Here is a 16442-nt window from a genome sequence, read left to right as displayed (position 1 = left end):
CGCGTGTTTGTATCTCGGTCACTCGAGCTGTGTCATGTTGAATCTGTGCCTGCTTTGCCTACGCAGTTTGAGACGCGCGTTGTAGGCGTCCACGTTCATTAGATCTGTCCACGCGGGCTCGGTGTCGAAGCTGTGTTAGTTGTTGAGCTGTTTGGTTTTGGAGCCAAGACAGTTTTGCTTCCACGGTTTCAGACGCGTGTCCGAACCATCTCGGGTTTGATGTATGAACCTTTGTGGACTCCGTAGTGTGTCCCGTTTCACTCTGGGGCGGGGCATTGACTCCTCTTGTTTTACTATGTCTCCTCCTGCGCTTTCACCATGCAGTACTGCCACTCACAATATGGCGGCGACACCTGCGCCTTCCGTATTATGTCGGTGTTTACCATGCTGTGTAGGCGCCTTTGCCTTTTGTACTTTACCGCGCCTTCCGACGCACGATGTAGACGCCTGCACCTTCCGGGTCCGCCTCCGCTGTGTGGTGTGGACTTTTAACTGTCGTTGTTTCTGCCTTTATATAGTAATATGGATACTATAACTTCTAGAGACTAAAATAAATTATTGTTGATTACAGGCAGTGTGTTATACCTAATTCTATTAGTTCTACTAATTCCATTAAATCTAGACTCTTCCATTTAAATTTTTTTTTTTATCTCTTTAATTTTTCTTTTACTGTTTATAATGCTCTTTGAGCTACACACTATATGAAAATTTGATATGTTTTTAATTTATTAATATTTTATATATACGGTACGTGCCATATAATACAAAGAGTACACAACACGTTTCCCCCTATTTGGGGCTCATCAGGTATACAAACATTTACTTCCCCTTGCAGGGATCGAATCCTGGATTTCAGCGCCTGAGGTAAGGCCTCAAAGGTTGCACCACGGTGGCTGGTTCACTTACTTGACATATATATTGGATACCAGGGGGCACTCCAGCTCCCTAAACACCTAATACAAACAAACATGGACACAAGTTAAAAGGCACAAAGAGTCTTTATTGTAGGAAATTCTCCCAAGAAAGCATTTCCCACCACCATTAAACATAATAAGCACACACTCTGTCTTTCTCTCTCTGTCTTTCACTGGTCACTGCCTTCCTCCACGCAAGCTTTGTCCGCCTTCCACAAAACTCTGGCTCTTCCATCTGAGGCCAGCAGCTCCTTTTATCTTCTACCAAGGAGTACTTCCAGTCTTCCATACACATGGTCCAAGAGCACTTCTAGGTCAGACAGAAACCCCACAAAATAGGGCTCCCCGTCTGAACCCAACAGGGCTGAGTTGAAGAACTCCATGTCCCATGCTGCCTTGAGGAATCTGAGGCACCACTGCAACCCAGGAAGGCTACCATCTAGCACTCCAGGGGAGATAATGCCCTGTGCATGCACTCTACCCTGGCATTCTAGATATAACATAACTGTTGTTGTTGTTATGAAATTACAAGATTACACTGATTTAACACTGAACATAAGGTGTTTTACAAGCAAGAGGGATCCAAACTCTATCAGACCCTTTAATAACTAAGATTCATGATTTCAAAATATCTCATCCTGATACTTGTTAAAAGTGATCAAGGCTTCTATTGTGGAAGAATAATTTTAGGGTAACATAGCATTCATCTTAAAGAAATAACATAAAGGGTTAATACATGTCAGAAACCTGCTCATGCATAGCAAGAAACCAGATTAAGGTCAAGTGAACAACAAAGACAAAAACGTAATACACAAAATGTACTGAACGATGATTAAGACATCAGATGACCTGTATTCAACAAGATTGACAGTTGTTATATACATAGAAATTTCAAGGGTGGTGGCTAAACACAAATGGTATAAGAATAAGAAGAAAAATAATAAAAGACTTTTATTTTATATAGATCATTTGGGTGTAAACCAATGAACCAATCAGAGTAAACATAAGCTTTGATTGACACTTTATGAAAATCCAATAGTTTATAAAATGAACCTGTATCTGTTTCTCGGACCATTCTGATCATGCTGTAGAAGAATGCTCCCTGTTGAAGCATTAGCTGAAGAGTAATAAATGATGCAGATGGACAGCCTTTTCTACTGCTGATTACTGACTCAAAGGTTTTATCAAACTTGTCCTGGTTGAGGGTAAGTTTCATTTTTTAATTAAGATGTTGATTTCTACCACACGACACCATCTACATGGCGTGCTAGCTGGTTGCAAATTCTTGCAGCCCTTTCTGTACTACTACTACTACTATTACCAGTTCTACTTCACCTCTGCTAAGAGTCTTCAAATCCATGGGTCACTCTTTAACAGAATGAATTTGGGTACATCCATGCCTCTGCATATTTGCTCTAAATGAATAATCATATTTAACGCTGAAGTTTAATTTTCAAACAATGCTTATGAGAGCAGACTAAAAATTAACTTCTAGTGTTAACTAATAATAACACTACTGTGGGTGGTTTACCAGTAAAAAAATTCTGTAAAAATTTTGGTGTTAACATTTCACACTGTCTGGAACTGTATTAAATCTAAAATGTCCCCAAAGTGAACAGAAATAAATCCACACTAATAGAATGGAGTGGGAGCACAGGAAATCTGATGACAGTGTTATAACTGACACTCTGGGAGAATAAATGTCACACTGAACCTTTTTGACATATGGACTTGTGATAATGTCGATGTCTTTATTGTTCTGTTTTTATATCTATGAATTGGAGGTTTATTAATTTATAGGTTTACTCACCATAGAAAATATGCTGCAAATTTTATACATTTTTCATTCTAATAACAATAAACCAACTTGTATTTTTTTTCTTTAAATATTTATTAAAATATGTAAATATTAAAATGAACCCAGTGTTGCCAATACTAGTGTCTTTATTCAGAATGCTTTAATTAAAAGCAGATTTATAAACTTTGGGGCAAAAACTTTTTCAGGGTCAATATATTGATTTCTACTTTCATTTAAAAGCAGATTTATAAACTTTGGGGCAAAAACTTTTTCAGGGTCAATATATTGATTTCTACTTCAAAATGAATTTCTCTAAACTTGTTATTTCAGAAGACTCAATGATTGTGTACATTTCTCCACTGATAAGACATTTTCAAGAGCCCTTTCCAAATCTATGAATTTGTATTGACAAGGTCATACACCAGCTTCGATATGTTATTTTTGTATTAAATTAAATCAAGTAATAAATGAGGCCTACCTAGTAACTAAATGTTTTTCTGTTTTAAAATAAATATGATTTTTGTGGTCTCTGAAAAAAGCTAATGTTATTCCAGGGTCGAAGAGACAAGTCGTTCTCTGTTTAGCAGCTGAATTCACAAAGTACATGTTTATTCTGAGGCAGCTCTAACTCAGGCTTTTATCCCATTAGAAAGCTATTATGCAGACTTGACATTCCCAAACTATAACTGTTATGTTGTCTGCAAAACAGGAGAAAACTTTGAATAATGGAAGGAGTCTGGGAAAAGAAATTTAAAAAATAATGGCAAAAGATTGAAACCAAGCATTAGGCCTGTCAGTGCTCTGAAATAAAGCATTCCTTAATGCAAAGACTTAGAGGGCCCACTAGAGGGGGTAAAATCTTCAAAACCTTATGAGTCACATGACAACAATGAATTTTTATAAATGAAAAACCTCTGTTAAACAGTGAAAATCCAAAGAGTACAAAGAGCACAGCAAAGTCAATCCAAAGACAAAAAAACAGAGCAAAAGTTATCAAACATTCCAGAAAATCCCAAAAGCACAGAATAGTATTAAAAGAACTCATCACACCACATGTACCTTCACAATGAACTAAAAGGAACAGTGAGTTTTCCCAGCTTTTATAGGGCTTAGGGCAGCCCTTTGACAGCGACAGGCAGGTGACCCCGTCACTTGGGGAACCACCCACAAAACACCCCAAACATGAAAGATGACAGATACACAGAAACTAAATGACTAATATTAACATATACAATGGAATAAAAAAATAAACAAAACAGCATTTGAACCCCAGCCAGGGAATGAACACTAACTGAAAATACAACAATCTGTAATCAAAGTCTGCTCATGATTAAAAAGTTAAATTCAAAGACAAGAAAAGAGTATATTAACATTAATAAAATGCATAACAACAGACATGCAGAAATTCTTGCAAACTCATATATGGGAAAGGTTGTCACAAGTGACCTTTTTAACTTGTTGCATCAATAACATCAAATGCTGTGACCTGCAACAAAGTGTGTATCCAACAGGACTCAAAATAGCAGTGCACAAGAAAATCATGATGGTGTTGAAATACATTTTACAAAGAAAACAATACCATAAATAAGTTTGGGTACCCACAAAAACCTATCTATATTACTAAACCACAGTTTAATTTGTGCACGGATGGCGGACGCACCGACGCGCATGCACACTGCGCCTCAGCGCCCCAGAGTCAAACCCAGCGGCTTCCCAGAGTCGGTAGGTGGCGCCCAAACAACACAACCTTTAAACTAAACTTGCTCTAATCCACTGTGCCAGCAGTCGGTGTGGCATATTTGAAGTACATAACAGTAATTCATGGAAAGAGCTCAACGATTAGTAATACAAAACCGAGGCACCCCAGAGTCAAACCCAGCGGCTTCCCAGAGTCGGTAGGTGGCGCCCAAACAACACAACCTGTAAACTAAGCATGCTCTAATCCACTGTGCCAGCAGTCAGTGTGGCATATTTGAATCACATAACTGTAATTCAGTATTAAAAGTAAGTCAACTAACGGAAATACAAAAACGAGCCCGTATGGATAAAAACGACGAACGAAGGCGCCCACAACGCGCTTCTGAAACAGCACAGACAAAGGAGTCACGGCTCCAAAAAGAAACAGCTCAACGATTAGAAATACAAAAAGGAGCCCGTATGGCTACGACCTGTGAACTAAACCTGAGGTAAAGCGTGCACCCCAGGTTGTACAGCCGCCTGAACGCGACCGCCCACACTACCGCATATACCACCTTTGTTCAGTAATGTAGCCCTTCATACCCGGATCCGCCGCCATGGTCACTTCAGCACGCAAATCCGCCGCCGTCAGCAAACGACTTCTGGCTGACGACACAGCCATAGAAAAACAAAAAAGAGACTGCATGGATAAAAAAAATAAATGAAGGCGCCTACAACGTGCCTTTGAAACACCAGAACCAGATGAGTCACAGCTCCAAAAAGAAACCGCTTTAGTACAAATATGTTTATTTGATTAAATAAAAAATTACCCAGACGCACCCACCCTCCATGATATTTCCTCCCTCCAAATACTGGATAGAACAGAAACTGATTGCCATTCTTGGATTTGCGATTCTTTCGAGAATCGCGGGGTTACTGGTAACTGTAGATAGATAGATAGATAGATAGATATATACTAAAGCAAAATAGAAAAACAAACTAATAAAGATACTAATTGTATTAATAACCAATCAAAAGCTCTCTAATGACAAGATAATTATGATTGGAAGTTTTTATTTGTTCTGTAAGTTTAACAGTCATATTTTGGGTACACCCAGGTAGGGTGACACCCCCCAGAGGATATTAGTGCAGTAATTTTAATGGTCGAGTGTCCTTCTTGACACCAACCTTTTTTTTATACAACATACATGAGGGATGCTGACCTTAATCTAAACCCCATGTCACAGGAACATCTAACAGTTCTTGATTACTTAATTAATAAGATATTAAAAAAGCAAGCCATGTGAAAGAAATTTTGTCTGGTAGTATTTTACCAGAATATGTGATGCAGAAGAATGGGATGTTTCCTTTCTTGGACAGTCTAAAAAAGACATTTTCCCACTCTTAGTTCTCATAATCCTGGAATGACAGTCGTTATGTGCAGGAATGAAATTTGTTTCTAAATGGAAATGAGAGACAATGTGTGTATTATGTCTGTGATGAAACTAACTAAGACTAAAGACCTAATGAAGGCAAGTAGCAGGGGCACAAGATGATGAATGCTAAGTATAGGACGGCAAGAAAAAGACTAAGCAAAAAAAAACAAAACAGGCACCGGTGTTGAGCCAAAGACTTAAAAAGAAAGCCAGTCACCAAAGCCAAATGGAATCCAAGTGTAAAATGAGAGATCCTATCTATTACTAGATGCACAACTGACAGAATTTTGAGATTTTTAGGGCACTACATAAAATATTGAATAATGAATACATTCTACGTTACATATTTTTTTTAATTGTTTGTTATTGTTTATTAAGTTTTGTCCTACACGATTTGAAGCAGTGAGTCATGTCAACTATTGGAAGTTGCCAAGCAACTTCACTTCAATTTCAAGACTATTGCCATGCATGCATAGCACTATAACATCCTTTCTAGCACTGTTAACAATAATACAATTCAAACAAAACACACACAAAAAAGATCATTATCAGCAGCAGTGACTCAGGAAAGCTGATGGTGAAATCTTGAAATGATCCTATCTTAGTGCCCTTCAAAGATGTCCTCTGCTAGCTTCCTGGAAGCAAAGGGTTTTGACCCAAGTATAATATTACAGGTTGTGTACATTCATCAGATTGCCGTAACAAACCCTCAGTTAAATCTCTTATTGCTCCATCTGTTATGATGGGACCGAATTTAAAAAGGAGTGTAACTGGTTAAAAGTTATTCTTATTGTCAGCTAACTGACTTTAAATAGGTATTTCTTTTACTATCTTCAAATTAGAAATTTTGTTAAACAGAAATTGCCCGATTTCCCCCACCTTGCACCCTCCACAATGCTGGAAAAAATACTGCTCAATTCCGAGGAAACAAACACTATTTCCGCAATATATAAAATCTTATTAGAGTCCCTACCTTTCAAAGATCCAAGAGGACATTGGGAAGAAGATCTCTTAATCAATATATCAGAAAAGGAGTGGAAGGTAGCAAAGCAGAGAATTCACTCGAGTTCTATATGCGCAAAGCATAGAATTATTCAACTAAAAATTATATATCGAGCTCATCTGTCTCGCTTAAAACTGTCCAAAATGTTTCCAGGCCAGGATCCAACCTGCGAGCGCTGCAACCAAGCTCCTGCCTCACTGGGTCACATGTTCTGGGCCTGCACCAAACTAACATCATTTTGGACAAAAATTTTTAAGTGCCTCTCAGACAGCCTTAGTATCACAATCCCTCCTAACCCACTAACAGCTGTGTTTGGTGTCCTTCCAGATGGACTTGAATTGGAGAAGGACAAGCAAACGGTGATTGCATTCACTACACTCTTGGCACGCAGACTTATTTTGTTAAATTGGAAGAATCCTAATTCTCCTCTTATAAGTCAGTGGGAAACTGATGTTTTATATTATTTGAAATTGGAAAAAATCAAATTTTCAGTTAGAGGATCTGTACAAAATTTTTTCAAAACTTGGCAGGATTTAATCAATATTATTTTAGAATAAGAGAATTAACTATTATTGCATTTAACTCCCTTCTCCATCTCTTATTTATATAGATATTTACTTCTCCCCTTCTTTTGTCTAATGTTGCCTTATTAAAAAGCTTAAAGCAATTTTCCTTTAGCTAAGCTCTCCTTCTCAGGGGTGGGGTTTGATTTGTCTTCAAATTTGTTGGGTTATAAATTGATCTGTTTGTATGGAATGATTACAATGAAAATTAATAAAATAAAAATATTAAAAAAAAATAAATAAATAGGTATTTCACACAGTATATAACTGCAAATATTATATCTTTATACTTTATGAAAGGATGATTACATTTGAAAGCAACAAATGCACACAAATAAACTTCACTCACATGCATGTCTGCCAAGCAGGCTACACTCTGCTAAAGCCAATTATGCCAGTGTTAATCCATGCTGAAATAGTCATGTTGTGCAGCCTAAAAATGCTCTCACTTCATAAGTTAAAGTTCAAAATGAGCACAGATGAGCAATGCAAAGGTCCTCACTGGAATGAAGCATGGATACTTGACATCTCTACCTGCAGCTTTCAGTGATTTGGTTGTCTGTCTCTATTTCATTATGGTAGAGTCCTAGAGAGACCCTATTCTCTTCCCTTTTATACTCTTTTATTATGTAGAGCTTAACAAAATATCCCCAAATTCCTGCTACATATATCTATGACCTCAGGTAACAACACTCCAGAATAGGCAACAGAAAGTTACACATTTAAGTTTTATTATAACTAGCGCCATATAAAAGCAAACAGAATGTGGCTTTTTAAATCATACAACGTTGATAGAGCTAGATGTTTAGTTTCAGGTGCTGCATAAACTTGACGTTACACTCAATTCTCTTAGTCCAGCTCATTTCTGGTTAGCTGTCTTCAGGTCATCATCTGCATAGGGTCAAGCAGCCTGTCTGAATGTGGCCACAGAGTGAAAGAGGTGATGTTCTCAAAATGGCAACAACAGAAAGCAAGTCTTTGTAAGTCTCTTATTGTTCTCTGATGCCCCCGAGTCACTAATGAACAGCTCCTTCGCAACACCCCTTTGTCAGCATTTTTTTTCAATTTAAAAGAAATCATGAAGAAAGGCTTTACAGGTCATAAATCTGTCCCTCTCTGGTCAATTTTCCCCCACCACAGTCCGGATGCTTTGTTCACTTTGTAGCATGTTCATGTTTTTTAGGGTGTAGTCACACTAGCAATTCGTTTGGTGCCTGACCACATTTGTCCGCAGGTAACCCCCTAAATTCAAGTTTGTTTGACTAGTGTGATTGTCCTGTGCCGGACCAACCATACCCTGCCCTGACACGCTTGAAAGAAGTGTGCCCAGGCATGGTTCAGAAGGATTTGGGAACAGTGTGATCTGGGGATAAACGTGCCCAAGCATGGAAAACAGACATGATGACAAGTCAGATGTTATAATTCTCATTTCATTTGATACCATTTGAATTAAAAACAGGTTTTTATTCTCATCTTGCAGATGGACAACAGGACTTTAACACCTGGGGCCTCATGTATAAACGGTGCATACACACAGAAATGTTGCGTACGAACGTTTCCACGCTCAAATCACGATGTATAAACCCTAAACTTGGCGTAAAGCCACGCACTTTTCCACGGTACCTCATACCCTGGCGTATGCAATTTCTCCACTCGGTTTTGCAGACTGGCGGCACCCAGAGTCAAAGCAGTGCTACTGTTCCTGTGTGGTTACCCTTTCTTTCTTAGATCCACATTCCTGATGCGGCTTTATAAATACACTGAAACTAACTGCATATTGTTTATTAGTGTAATGCATCTGATTGTAATTAACCTGTAGCAATATAATGGTCCAGGGAATAGCCATAGTATTCCAAATACCATATCTGCTTTAGCGTTGTTACTCTCAATGCATCTTCTTCTTCTTTCATTTGCTCCCGTTAAGGGTTGCCACAGCGGATCATCTTTTTCCATATTACTCTCACTGCACCACTCTGAGTATTTATATCACTGTATCTGAGTGGGGAATCACAGCAGCAGCTGATCGGAAAGAATTATCAGTATACAGTTTCAAGCACACACTACCTCAGCCACGGCAAAACGCGTCAAAGCCTTTCCTGTACGGACCTCGCGTTTCAGAAACAGTTTCATCCCAAGAACTATAAGCGCACTCAATCAAGTGCTCCTTGTAGAACTGTTTGTACTTATAAGTACAATTACCCCACTGTAAACTTACAGTTATAATATTGCACACTTTATAAAGCGTGTATGATGACGATATCATTTTTAAGATGAAATGCAGCAAAATATGTTGCTTATAGTATACAGATAAAACTTTAACTTCATTTAAATAATCAATATTGTTAATAATTAAACATGTGAGGACACGGTGCCGCAGCGCTAGCTAGTTCACGGATAGCTCCTGCCTTGAGCTGTATTATTGCTGGTGCTGACGCGACACTGGAAGGATAGACAGATAGAATAATTAAACATGTACTACGAAGATATTTCAATGTTCCTTAACAGTTTTGAAGAATCGGCGTTCTAAGCTTACAGATGGCTTAACGTCTATTACAGAGCTGATTGTGTGGCGATTGGGTATTTGGAGAAAGAAACGTAAGGACAGGAATTGGAGGTTAGTACGTTTGAAAGAGACAGTACTTCTGTAATAAATTATTTCATCGAAGGTCGCGCATGGCGCAGCAAGCCTCTTGCGTAAGATATGAACAATCACTGCGCCACCGTGTTCCCATGTTTAATAACATGCTTTCATTCCTATCATCATGAAAAAGATATCACGTATACATCTCCGTATTTTAATTATTCAGAGAGCTGTAATATCACGGATGTAATGGATTCTGTGTCCTGTCAGAGAAAGAGAAAGAACGGAAGCACGTAGTGATTCACACACATAGAGCACATAGAAGATCAAACACAGAACAAAGCATTTAATGTCCTACTTTAGTTACGATGGGATTTGAGAAACTAGTAAATTAAACGATTTTAAGATGAAGTTTATGATGTTCAAAGTGGAAATTTCGAGATTAAAGTTGACATTTCATGCTTTTTTCCCACTGTGTGCCTATTTTTTTTCTCTGTACCCTAATAAGCTTTCATATGACACTCAGACGGTCCGCAACGAGTCGCCTTTTCATGCTGACTTTGATATGTGACAACTTCTTTTTTATTTCGGGCACTGTGCGACTTTGTGAACTTGAGCTTCGAGTTTCTCCGACACTATATCACTTGATCAATTTTCTTTTGTTGATTATACCACTGTTTAAAGCAACAAATAGTACGTTTTTCCTTTGCCTCCACTTGGTATTCGCTGAAATTCGTATATTTTCCCTGTGCTTTTCCCATTTTCTTTTCACAGAAGGCTATTTATATCGATTTACATATTCAAAGAGGTATAATTCTGGGAGGAGTTGGGGCGGGACAGAAGGTGCATGCACGTGCGTTACTTTTCACGCTGATCGGGATTTATGTAGCGGAAGAACGTGGAAGTTTGCATACGTAGAGATTCCTGCATCTGGATTTTTCTGTTCGTACGCACATTCCCGCTTTTGTGTTTACGCCATGTTATAGTGTGAGTTCTACGCACGGCGTTATGCATGAGGTCCCTGGTGTTTTAACTTTGATTAATGGTCTTGTATGGGCTTCATCCCTGGCCTTTATTTCACTTCATGTTGATGTTTATTTGCTTTAGTTTTGCAAAATGTTTTGTTCCCTTTTTTAACATAATTATTTTTATTCATTATTTCCCCAATTTATTTTTAATTGAGTATTCTTCTTCTTATTAACCACTTTGTAAAATTTCTTTTGCTTCTTAACTTTGATTTAGTCTGCATGTTACCCTTACCTTATAGATAGATAGATAGATAGATAGATAGATAGATAGATAGATAGATAGATAGATAGATAGATAGATAGATAGATAGATAGATAGATAGATAGATAGATAGATAGATAGATAGATAGATACTTTATTAATCCCAATGGGAAATTCACATTCTTCAGCAGCAGCATACTGATACAATAAATAATATTAAATTAAAGAATGATAATAATACAGGTGAAAAAACAGACAATAACTATGTATAATGTTAAATATTAACGTTTACCCCCCCGGGTGGAATTAAAGAGTCGCATAGTTTGGGGGAGGAACGATCTCCTCAATCTGTCTGTGGAGCAGGATGTTAACACAAGGAGTCCAGGCCTGCCAATTATGCAGATGTGCCACTAAAGGACCTGCCACCACCTGAGCCCTTTAAGCGAAGAAACATTTTACTGAAACAGGTGGGGGCTCAAACATGTTTAGGAAAGCAGGTTTATTTTTCTTTTAAATTTTGTACTTGTGTTTATCCTTACCTGTGCGTGGGTTTGTTATTTAACATTTTTGTTATTTTGGAACCCCTTGACATCACTCTATTAAATGATTCAATGACAGTGGCCCTTGCTTGTGCACCACATGGTCAAAAGATTCTCTATACATATTACAAAACATATATGAAATGAGTTAATATTTATGTTTGAAACCTAACACTTGCTAGGAATTATTATTATTAGGCCCACTTCAACAGCCATGGACACTGTGAGAGGGACTTTAAAGTCACAGTGCTTTTGGGCAACTTCAAAACACAGCACGAGAGAAAAGAATGGGAAGTTAAACTCATGTTAAAATTTAACACATTACAACATGGATTGAATAGAGACAAGAGTTTTATGGTCATATATGAGGATTGTTTACATTGTAGACAACCTGTCTACAGATCCACATTGTTTTGAAAAAACTCATTACAAACTTCAAAAGACTCTGTTGGACAGTTATCTTATCCAGAGATCTTGACAATATATTGTTCTTTTCTCTCTTGTTAAATTAACCCTAGCCTGAATGAAGCTATTAATTTGTCTCGATGCATGCTCAATAATCCAGGTAAGGAAATCCTAGAAATTTGATTCTGTTCATCTGGACAAAGTTTTTAAGTCTCGAAATATTTCTCCCACTTAAAAACTTTGTCCAGATGAACAGAATCAGATTTCTAGGATTTCCTTACCTGGATTATTGAGCATGCATCGAGACATCGAGAGCCACTTTGGCAAGGACGGCCTAAAGCTTGTACGTGAGTATGAGCAAACAGCACGCAAGATGGCAGACTACAGGAACCATCTGAGATTCAGCCTCAGATGTAGACAGAGCGGGATCACTCCTAAAAGTCTACAGATGAAATCGTCAGTAAAAGGCCTGCGAGCTAACAAAATCCTCCAGAAGGCACAGAGTCAGCTGCTAAATGAACGGGTGAGACAAACTAACTTCACTATTGATGTTTTAAAATCCAAAGAGGAGCAGATCCACCAAAGACTTTCTTCACTTCTAGATGAGAAAACACTTCAGCAGGTGCTTGAGTTCACCAAGAAGGCTCGTCTAGCACAGCATGAAAAGTCTAAAACCAGGCAAAAGAGGAAGTTTGAGCTACTTGCTGTGCGCCACAAACACCAGCACACTATGGGGAGTGTCCTCCACAACCAGCAGAGAGAAGGATGCCAGACAGAAACTAAAAATGTGGACAAATGGGTGAAGAACTTGTCTGACAAACAACTCACCCAAGCAGAGAAAAACGTCCTTTCTAAAGGGTTAAATTTTGCGGTCACACCGAAACAAATCCCGCTAGTGGAACTGATTACAGCCACAGAATCTGCTATTAGAAACAACAACATTGCTGATTTGGAAGCAGAACAACTGAGGATAAAAGTTTCGGCATGTCTCAGCAATGCAAAACCCCCTGCATCCAATATCAGCATTGAGGAGAGGAAGGCCCTCACGGCACTCAGCAAGGACAACAACATCATCATCCTTCCAGCGGACAAGGGGAGATGCACAGTTGTGCTAAACCAGACAGACTACCATGAGAAAATTTTATCTCTGCTCAGTGACAAAAATACTTGTGAGCCCTTAAAGCGAGATCCAGGTAGTGGTTACAAGAAAAAGGTGATAGATTGTCTTAAGCAGTTAGTTCAGGACAATGCTATTGACTGGACCACATACCACAGATTATACCCAGGGGAATCTACACCAAGTCTGTATGGTCTACCAAAAATACACAAACAGGGTGCTCCTTTAAGACCCATTGTCTGCATGATCAATTTAGTCACGTATAACATCTCCAAGTTCCTGGCCACTGTTCTTAACCCGGTGGTAGGCAGCTCAAAACACCACATTCAGAACACATTGGATTTCGTGGAGAAAGTGAGAGAGGTCATTATGGAGGCAGAAGAAACCTTGGTCTCATTTGATGTTACATCTCTATTCTCTTGTGTCCCAGTGACTGAAGCAGTGGAGGTAGTACGCAAGAGATTACAGAATGACCCCACTCTCAGTAAAAGAACCTCTCTCAACGCAGACCAAGTGTGCCTGCTTTTGGAACTGTGTCTTCAATCAACATATTTCATATACAAAAGCCAGTACTACAGGCAAAAGCACGGGTGTGCCATGGGTTCCCCTGTTTCACCTATAGTAGCCAATCTATATATGGAAGAAGTGGAAAAGAGGGCTCTATCATCCTATCCTGGAACACCACCGAGCCATTGGTTCAGATATGTGGATGACACCTGGGTGAAAATCAGATCTCAGGAGGTACCACAGTTCACAGACCATATCAACGGGGTGGACAAACACATCAAGTTCACCAGAGAGGATATGAAAAATAACAAGCTAGCCTTCTTAGACTGTGAAATTTCCATCGTCAACGGGGGACATTTGAAAGTGGATGTGTACCGTAAACCCACACATACGGACCAGTATCTAAGGTTTGACTCTCACCATCCACTAGAGCACAAACTAGGTGTCATTAGGACTCTACAACACAGAGCTAACACCATTCCCACAGACTCAGAGGCCAGGGAAGCAGAAGAACACCACATCAAAAAGGCCCTGAGTAAATATGGATATCCCAGCTGGTCCTTTGTCAAAGCAGGGAGGACACCTAAAGAATGCTCCAAGCGATTCATGAGAGAGGAAGGACATTCACTGCCTAAGAGAAAACCCTTAGTGAATCCTGTATGTGTCAGGAGTATCGGAACAGCTGAGGCGCATTTTCTCGAAACACCGGGTCTCAGTGGCTTTCAAACCCCAAAACACGCTACGCCAAAGATTGGTCCATCCCAAGGATCGGTTCCCACGGCACAAACAGAGTAACATAGTTTACGCAGTTAAGTGCCAGGAGGAGTGCCGTGAATTGTACATCGGGGAAACCAAGCAGCCACTGGCTAAGCGCATGTCACAACACAGAAGAGCTTCCTCGTCAGGCCAGGACTCCGCAGTCTATTTACATCTACAGGATAGTGGTCACTCCTTTAAAGATGAAGAGGTGCACATCCTGGACAGGGAGGAGCGCTGGTTTGAGAGAGGAATCAAGAAGGCCATTTACGTGAAAAAGGAACGACCATCTCTGAACAGAGGAGGGGGCCTAAGGGTACATCTGTCGCCATCTTACAATGTTGTGATTGCAGCCATTCCTCAACCCTCTATGAATGGTTCACACGTCTACTAATCAGTGGACAATTTGCATATCACTGATCAACTGGCCCTTTGTCAATGGTGCTAGTCTCTGTGATTAAGCAAAGGTACTGTTTATAAGGTTGGGGAAACCTGCAGTCAATTGAGACTGAGGAAGAGACTTGGATAAGTCTCGAAATATTTCTCCCACTTAAAAACTTTGTCCAGATGAACAGAATCAAATTTCTAGGAAGCTATTAATTTTTTACATTTAAAATTTCTCATTTAAAGATTTATCAATGTTGTTTCTTGTCCTAGAGTGTGTATATAAACATAGGGAACTTCAGTCTCTGTATTACATCTTGCCTGAAGAAGGGGCCTGAGTTGCCTCGAAAGCTTGCATATTGTAATCTTTTTAGTTAGCCAATAAAAGGTGTCATTTTGCTTGGCTTTTCTCTACATTCATATTGGCTAACATGGTACAACACCCTAGTATTATTAAATCATGTAATGATTAACTGTTCCAGAAAGAAAAACATTAACAAACATGTTAAATAAGGGCTGCTTACTGTCACATAAATTCCCCATCTGCACAATGTCCCCTGTTAAATAGTAATCAGTCTCAGTATACAGTTACAAACACGTTGTATGAAAAACTGCAAATGTGATTGGCCAGCAATTGATTTTAAATCCATACCCCATAAATAACCCTTTATGAAACTTAAAAAAAACAAAGCCAAATATGATTATATGATTATTTTTTGTGTTTTATATATAAGTTTAGTCCTTCATATGCTGTAAAGTAAATAACGTCTGTCTTCTTTTTCCATCCTCAATATATAACCCCAAAGATTTGAGGTAAGAACACAGAAGTGCTGCAAAAATCATTGGCTTCCTGTGACCCTAAACTGGGCAGATTAAATATAATAACCCTCAGCACATGTAGAATTCAATGTATACTTACAACTTTAATTCAGTTCTTTACACTTGATTGCACACTATGTATGTGCTTAACCTCTTCCTCATTGACTGTTCCATGATAACCAGGTTAGACAGACAGCAGGCAACATCTTTGCAAAAACAGCAATACTTCTCCGAAATAACACAGTAATTTTTTTTTTGTTTAGAGTGGCAGGAATAAGCTTCCATAGAAACACAATATAGGACGTTACTTTTAAGGTATTACCTCCCCCACAACACTGTTTAACTGATATTACCAACATGATATAATCAACACATAAACAATACAATATGTTAAAATCAGGAAAATTATCACCAATATCAAGGTCCAAAACTTAGCTTTGAAATGTGCAGATGCTGTTTTAGAAGCTTGCTGGGTAGGAAGGCTATGCAAACTATGTTATTAGAAATTTGAAACTTCTAAAAATGTTTTTAAAGGTAATATATAAATAAGGAGATGGATTTCTGCAGTGGGCTGGCGCCCTACCCGGGGTTTGTTTTCTGCCTTGTGCCCTGTGTTGGCTGGGATTGGCTCCAGCGGACCCCCGTGACCCTGCAGTTAAGATATAGCGGGTTGGATAATGGATGGATGGAGATGGATGTGTATGTAAATTAAT

At 38.9% G+C, this 16442-nt stretch overlaps 2 protein-coding genes across 3 annotated transcripts in view; both read left to right on the top strand.

Moving 5' to 3' along the window:
- Nucleotides 1-16442, top strand: part of LOC114653992 (alanine aminotransferase 2-like) — a 493749-nt gene that overhangs the window by 421582 nt on the left and 55725 nt on the right. The window contains exon 1 of one of the 2 annotated variants that reach the window (XM_051929000.1): nt 1968-2119. The exons of the other annotated variant lie outside the window; for it this stretch is intronic. The gene's annotated coding sequence lies outside the window, so the exon portion shown is untranslated. Of the gene's footprint in view, nt 1-1967; nt 2120-16442 lie in introns of those variants that run through there. 2 annotated transcript variants of the gene reach the window in all.
- On the top strand, nt 12442-16016 carry LOC114653150 (uncharacterized). The gene is given in 3 exon segments (XM_028803316.2): nt 12442-14427; nt 14429-14869; nt 15993-16016. Coding segments are annotated over 3 exon segments (2451 nt in total).

The sequence above is a fragment of the Erpetoichthys calabaricus genome, chromosome 6, assembly GCF_900747795.2.
Source record: "Erpetoichthys calabaricus chromosome 6, fErpCal1.3, whole genome shotgun sequence".
NCBI classification, from domain to species: domain Eukaryota; kingdom Metazoa; phylum Chordata; class Cladistia; order Polypteriformes; family Polypteridae; genus Erpetoichthys; species Erpetoichthys calabaricus.
Note: the sequence above shows the minus strand (reverse complement) of the source record. Positions and strands in the feature narration are given on the sequence as shown.